A 7,744-nucleotide genomic window follows, 5' to 3' on the forward strand; every position below is an offset into this window, starting at 1 on the left:
GTTTAACAGAGTTACGTGTTTCTTAATGGTTCAATGTGTTAACCATGTTTTCTTCTGCCCTGCCTCTAGGTTCAGGTTCCTTTCAACAACCTTGGAAGATTCAGTGGGTCAATTTCTTTTCCATTAAATAATTATCTCACTATTTCAACAGCATGTAGTTTTAGAGTAAACTTAATAGTATTCATTACTGAAAGATGACATTAGTTTGATGCTCAGTTATAGCTCTCAGACGATCCTTTAAAAATAATGTAAAAAACACATCAGCAAAACGCCTTCGATAAAAAATAATTATAAAACATTTTACTCTTGTTTTCAATTTGACCCCATCGTCAAAAGATGCAGAAGAAAATGGACCAGCTGGTTGTCACTTGCAGTATCTATCCGCTTTCACTTTGGCTCTCCTATATGGGAAGAGTAATGAAAAAAGATACAGATTAAGACCAAGTATGATTACACCTGCATGTTTTATCTGCCTCAAAGCATTACAGAAGAACAGAAAGCAGTTTTTCTTAAACTTTACTTCAAAGCACATATAAAAGCCTAACAACACTTTGGGTTTGTTAATTAACTTGCTTTTCTTGATGAGCTAGAACAGCAATGTCTAAACTTAACCTTGTCTTTCCCTTCAAATCGAGATGAATTGCATTTTGCCCACTCTGAGGAATGGAATTCAGATTCAGTCTGATTTGAACTTGACACTCAACCTGTGACAGCCCAGCAGCGTTCTCACATCACCTGTAATTATCAGAAACAGGTCTTCTGCATTCCACCCACAGAATTACTCCAAATATTCGTACTGTACACCAATACAAAAGGTTTTAAAAATTCAAGACAGTTCCTATAGTCTCAGCTGGGGTGTGTGGGTGGGGATGGGATAAATTTATCCCCACTAGATAACATGAAGACTGTTCAATAAATACTATTTCTTGCTAAAATGCAGCTTTCCCCTCTTCAAAATATCCTGGTGCCATAGGTATTGGATATGTTAAAAATTAGCTTAATTTTTGTGCTTAAAAAGATTCATCCCTCAACTCCTCTATACTAAGCAAACTGAACAACCTAGTTAAAGATTTCCAAAATAATTAATTTCTGGGTAAATCCAAACCAAATCCAAATTCAGCCAAAGAAATGAAAATTCAGAACAACAACAACAAAAAAGACAAGCCAGCCCCAGAACACTGACAAGAGAGGAAATGCTCAACACCCCACACCCTGAAATCTAGCCCTCTTTTGTATCCCGGGTTTCCTGTGATTCCATCTCCCAGCAGTTTTTAAATCAGTACATTATTTCTTGGTGTTCCAAAATACCTGTCAAGCAGCATTTCATGAAAAGTGCCTTCTTTCCTGGCTTTTCTAAGGGCCTTTGTATCTTCTTTGCTTATTTTAAGTTTTTTGTCTTGAAAACTTTGGAATTTCTTTCTGTAATGGGAAGAAAATGTAAGAACATATAAACTACTTTAAATTTTTGTGTTTCAATAAAACTACAGCTGTAATCAGAATCTTAACTTCTGTTATGTAGTAGACAACTGGCCTAATAAACTCCAGGAAACCATCACATTATCAAATACTGCACTAAGACTTCTGAAAGTGGTAACTATTGAGGTTGGTTTGGGGTTTTTTTGCAGTCTAGGTGGGAATGAGCCCTTACAGGCAAGGAAGGCCAACACAGCGGTGGGTTGCCTCAAAGGGCATTCATAAAGAAGTCATTACCCCACTCTACTCAGCACCTGTCAGGCCACCTCTGGAACAGTGTGTTCAGTTTTGGTCACCTCTGTGCAGAAAAGATGTGGAGAGGCTGGGGAGGGTTCAGAGAAGGACCACAAAGATGGCTAAAGGACTGGGAAACCTGCCCTATGAGGAAAGGCTGAGAGAACTGGGTCTGTTCAGCCTTGAACAACGAAGGCTTAGGGAGACCTTGTCACCATGTTCCTGTATTTAAAGGGTGCCTACAAAGAAAATGGAGACTGCCTTTTCACAAGGAGTCACATGGAAAAGATGAGGGGTAATGGGTGCAAGTTACTCCTGGGGAGATTCTGATTGGACACAAGAGGACAGTTTTTCACAATAAGAGTGATCACCCATTGGAATAATCTTCTCAGGGAAGCTGTGGGTTCCCCAACACTGGACACTTTAAGGTTCCACTGGACAGGGAGCTGAGCCATCTTTGTCCAGACCATGCTTTGGCCAAGAAAGGTTGGACCAGAAGATCCTTGAGGTCCCTTCCTACCTGGTATTCTGTGATTCTACGATACTAGCATGACAAGTCAGGGAACGAAAGCGTATTGGGTGTCGGTGGCAAGGCACTGGCAGTGGGGGAGCTTCAGGGCTAGCCTCTGTGAGAAAAGGCCAGTTGCCTTGTGCTGGACACAGCTGGTTCCACAACGGTCCCACTACAGGACACAGCCGAGCCCATCAGCAAAGCTGGTGGCACCTCTGTTAAAACATATTTAAGAATGGACAAAATGCCACACAGGCAGAGGGGAAAAAAATCCCACCAAACCACTAGGTAGTGACCCATAACCCCATCCTGCTTGGGGGAGCAGGTAGAGGAACCTGGAGTGAAGCTCCGCTTGGGCGACGGGGGAAGGAAAAGTGTCATTTTTAATGTTTGCCTTTGTTTCTCACTATCCAAATCTACTTTAATGGGCAATAAATTTAATTAATTTTCTACAAGCTGAGTCTATTTTGTCTGTGACTGTAAATGGTACAATCTCCCTGTCTTTTCCTTGACCCATGGGCTTTCGCATCCTATTTTCTTCCCTTGTTCTGCTGAAGGTAAAGCAAGTGAAAGGCTGGGTGAGAGTTTGGGGCCATATTTGGTGGAAGGGTCAAAAAGAAGTGAAAAAAGGTAGTTGATCCTGTTAAGAGCTCTAAACTACTTACACATAATTGATTTCACACTGCTTAACATTTCCTTTGTCTTCTTGTGGAACGTCATCTTTCTTCTTCGCTTCTCTTTCAGCACAAGTACGAATCTATTCATTGAGAGAAAAAAAAAAACACTGTAACAAAAAAATACACCTGTATTTTTAGAACGAGAGATTATAGGTCAAAGACAACAACATATCCTTCATAAAGACAACATGACTCTCATTCTGTTCAGTTCACAGCTTTCAGATTGGTTAATTCACAACTGCAGACAACTGCAATATGAGCAAGAGCTGCCTGAAGCATGGGAAACACTAAATGTAATCCATGAGACTACTGCAAGACATAATCACCTTCATCTCAAGGAAGCATTACTACAGCTCTTAGTTTGAGCAGGGGTAAAATGCTTTTTTCAGACACAGAGTTAAAAATATTACTGCTCTGCCTATCTCTATTTGGAGGCACACATATATTTTCCACATCCAGATAAGTCAAGACAGTCTTTTTACATTATTTAACTTAAAAGATCTCCCATTCTGCATCAATCTGATAAAACCTTCTCCGTCCCTGCTTCACTCACAATTCATCCCTTCTGTACCCAGCTGTTCCGAACTATCTGGAATATCACACACATTGTCTTGTCCCTTAGCTTCTTGCCCTTCTGCAGTGGTAAAATATCTCAGTTTATGCAGCCCTGGAGCTCATTTACCCTTCCTGTGGCCACATCACTCAACAGCTTATAGAAAGCTATTGCAACTGCATTAAAAGTGAGTTGTAGCACAGAGACACCTGGTCATTTGAATATCCATGCCCATGCTGTGTTATCTGTAGAAGTTACATTACCTTTATCATTTCTTCTTCCCCTGCAGTTTTGCTTTTGGCTTCTATGTCTCCCTCTTCATTACATCTAATAAAACGGCTATTTGCTGCTAGTAATGCCATTTTCTTCTGCAGAAATAATATCACATATTGTTAGTATAAAGAGATTTGTACATAATCCTTGATTCATAACACTTACCCTCTACAATACACCAAAATAACTCTGTAAATGTGTTTTATTCTTCACACTTCAATAGCCAGCCAGCAGACTTGCTGGCTCCTTCATTCTTAAGATGCTTATAGCTGCCAAAAGGCAGTAACTTGAATTATTTTAAAAACTTCCAATTACAGTAAATGCATTGCAGTTGGGAGAACAGAAAATTCAAAGTTACAACATGGAATAGACTGCAAAAGGCTTCTACCCCACAAAGAACATCAATACAGGTTAACCCAAAATACAGGCAAAAGTTAGGAACACCAAACGAACTATTCCAAACACCTTACATCTTGGAAGACAGGTTCCCATTGCTCTCTCGATCCTATTGCATCTGAACGTCCAACAACAAGTCCATCGGAATTGATACCAAGGTATTTGCCATAACCAGACTTCAGAGCAATCCTCAAAAGGAAAACACAGGATGTTTTTAATTTAAGCCATTCTCAGTATCCAACAAGTCACAAACACATTATTAGTAGACAGTGTATTTCAAGAGAATATTAAAACATGTATTCACACCAGAAACAAAGATAAGTATGAAAACTTGTAACATGTTACAGTAATTACCTTGTATCAGACAACTTCACTGCTGTAAACTGTTCAGGAGGACTAGGGCCTTCATCATCTGAGGAATGAATTTTCCATTAGTATTAAGTATCAGACATACAGTATTTCAGCCTGCTAATAGTGCAGTTTGAAAAAAGAATTAAACATCGGCCATTGCTAAATACTATGGGAAGCTGCAGTACTTCTTTTAAAAGTGAGTATTCAAAAAAGGAATTTTTAAAGAAATAAAGAGATGCTCATTTATGTTCATGTATTTATTTTGTCTCTTGTTTTAAGCAATCTAAAGACAATCCTTGTGGAAAGGAATTTACAGTTGGGAATGTTTTGTAATTCTCCAGGTGGCTTTGAAAACATTAATCTCCTTGCAATGTCAGTTTTTCTCCATAAAAAAAATGCATTACAGTGTAGCTGTGGTAAAACAGCTCAGTATCTTAAAAGCTACTGGCCTCTCCATCCCTCAGAATCAAAATGAGATTAAACTGCTATCATTGCTTTATCCCACCCTGGAGATGAACCACACTATCAGGGTTCTGGAACAGTCCTCTCTGACTGATGGCTCTCAAATTCCAAGTAAGGACAAGCGAATTACCCCACCACATTAGCAGCCCACGTGTGCAGCAACAAAACAAGTACATTAAGAGGAGAATGCAGCAATAAGCCTTGAAACTCATCTGCCTTGAGCTTCACTCTTCAATTGACACCATAAAGATTTTTACAGGATTTAATAAAAAGTTATACTGCTTTTTATCCAGTAAGTGGTACAGCCTTTAACAGGTGATCACTTCCAACGCAGTTCTGTTTATTGGCCACGTAAAATAGCAAGAAACGAGATAAGTAAAACTGATTGGTAGTCATTAGGTTTAAGTCATCTGCAGGTTATGGCTAAGATTACTGCATTATTTGTAATAAACTGCTTTTAGCTGTAAAACTGCTTGCCTTTAAGTGATGCTACTTTTATGCCTTTCATTACTAAACTCGCTTATTTCCAAATTTCCTGAAACAAACCTTTATGCGGCGCTCCAAGCGTAAACAAGCCGTTGTCGAGGGCATGGATGTAAGCTCCTTTATCCATTTCTATAGCTATAGTTCCTGTGATTTCACCAAAATTACTGATAGCCCACCAGTTTCCTAAAATACAAAATCATGCCAGTTAATAGAACAATTACAACTTCTGATTACAGTAGTTCAAGACCTGGTATTTCTGTGTCTTCTCTGAGATTCGAAAGTCTAAAGATACAGTTGCTACTGCTATCTCAAGATCTTTGTGCATTATTTTATAGTACAGAGCCAATTTAACGGTGGTGCTGCTAAATCAGAAAGTCCTACTGTTCTACCCACCCTGCCATCCCGAGTTACAGGCTCCCACGCTTCGTCCCTTGTGTTAGGCCATACAGCAAGTTGATCCCTTCAGTTGATGCATCAAAGATACACCTTTCAAGAAAGGTATTTTTTTACCTCTGAACCAGCCTCCTGCAGTTTTGGGGGTCACACCTAATTATTAGATTCTCCAGCACAACAGAAACAGATAAACTATGTCATCTTACTGTTAAATTACTTCTTGTGAGCTGTAATCCTTAGACTTCAGTTGTTCGAGCCAATCTGTGTTTGAACGTTTAAGGCTCACATAAATCTACCAAAGGTAAAGGTAGCCCTACCCACGTGCATGAATCGGAACTACACCACTTACAGGTTTTAAACAGTAACATTTTTCTCCTGGTTTACTGTCTTACAAGCATTTCCTACCTGATTAAGATAACAACTGTTTTTAATTAACCTGAATATGATGCCTTTTTTCCACATGGTAAATTTGGCAAGTCAACCTGCCTTGAGCAGAAATAATCTTCCCCGTCTGTATACAACGTGCAGAGCCCACTGCCTTATCCTTATACAGTCAAGGCTTGCAGATCAGTGTATGAAATTTCCAAATCACTCCCACTTTTCTGAAATCTAGCTAAACTAAAGAATGTAGAACATCTGTAACATTCTCCTAGTGTAAGACATGACAGCCCATTTTCTCATATGTCATAATTTGTTTTAACATAGGAACAGGGATGACTTCTTCCCCTTGCACCGTTTTAGCTTACACCTATCTACAAATAATAAAATTACATTTATCCTGTAATGTGTGCTGTGCTAATGTATACAGCTATATCTCATGACTCTGTGGGTCTTTTTTAGCTGTTTTTGTCTGAAGTGAATGGTGCTCAATCAAGGACATGACAGTGGTGAAGAGCAACAGTCTGTCAAGTTACTGCTCATGATACATGCATACTTTGATCCTTCTGTTTTATGAAAAAGGAAAAAGTAAAGCTATATTTTGTTACTAGTAAACGTTTGCAATTTCAGTTTCAATATACAGTAGCAGACTTACAGCGTGAACACATCACAAGAGTCAAGCAAGCGCGTCAAATTAAACCCAAGTAAACAAACTAATCAAGCCTCTTTCATTTGAAAGGATCTTAAGGTTTGAGCGAACTAAAGAACACAGAAAGCAACTAGTGGCAGAGTAAGAACAGAAAGCACAGGTGATTAATCCAACCACTAATTTTTAAAGTGATAGTAACAGAAGATCTAAGTCACGCACAAATGCATTCATTAAATAACAGCATTACAGTGCTAAAAAGTCTCTCCTCCTGAAGCAAATACCATTGGAGAGGAAAAAAAAAAAAAGACTGAGAGATCCAAGCTGATAAGTAGCTTGAGATTATATAAGAACATACTTTAGCTAATGAGATATGCAGAAAATCCATCCCATGGGTGTCAGAAGTTCCATTTGGAGCCTAGGGAGCTCCCAATGTGTTGTGAAAAATAGCTGTATATCCCTACAGAGACTACACTCAGTTTACATTAAAGTCCTGTGACAATCCCTTCAGCTTCCACACTGTCACACAATTCCCGGAAAGCAGCTCACCAACAATATCCAGTTGCTCTGCCGCATCCTCTTCCCTTTTCCTTTTCTTCTCCTTGTGCTTTTTCTTGCTACGAAGAGAGATGCAAAGAAATAAGGCCGCGTCTCCCTTCCACCGCGAGCTCTCTCATGCGGCCTCGCTCCCGGTCCCTACGGGAGCGGATCACTAACCCAGCCGGGAGCAAGGACCTGACAACCCCAAATCCCCTGGACGGTGGGGCGGGGCGGGCCCGGCCCGGCCGACCCCAGCGCTGCGGGGGAAACCCGGCCGGCGTTCGCGTTCCCGCTCGCGTTCCCAGACCCAGACCAGCGCAGCGAACGGCCCACTCCTCACCTTTTCTCCTTCGCCCCTTTGAGGACTAGCT

General features: G+C 40.2%; 1 protein-coding gene across 1 annotated transcript; it reads right to left on the reverse strand.

Annotated features, from left to right (window-relative positions):
• Positions 1 to 265: 265 nt before the first annotated feature.
• Positions 266 to 7,738, reverse strand: FRG1 (FSHD region gene 1). The gene is made up of 9 exons (XM_010149761.1): positions 7,714 to 7,738; positions 7,383 to 7,450; positions 5,477 to 5,599; positions 4,472 to 4,529; positions 4,192 to 4,306; positions 3,712 to 3,816; positions 2,884 to 2,975; positions 1,309 to 1,419; positions 266 to 401 (listed from the first exon to the last, which is right to left on the reverse strand). The coding sequence occupies exons 3-9, from the start codon at positions 5,541 to 5,543 to the stop codon at positions 365 to 367; spliced, it is 585 nt and encodes a 194-aa protein (XP_010148063.1). The 5' UTR covers positions 5,544 to 5,599; positions 7,383 to 7,450; positions 7,714 to 7,738; the 3' UTR covers positions 266 to 364.
• Between the last annotated feature and the right edge of the window lie 6 nt (positions 7,739 to 7,744).

The sequence above is a fragment of the Eurypyga helias genome, unplaced genomic scaffold (genome assembly GCF_000690775.1).
Source record: "Eurypyga helias isolate BGI_N326 unplaced genomic scaffold, ASM69077v1 scaffold15034, whole genome shotgun sequence".
NCBI lineage: Eukaryota > Metazoa > Chordata > Aves > Eurypygiformes > Eurypygidae > Eurypyga > Eurypyga helias.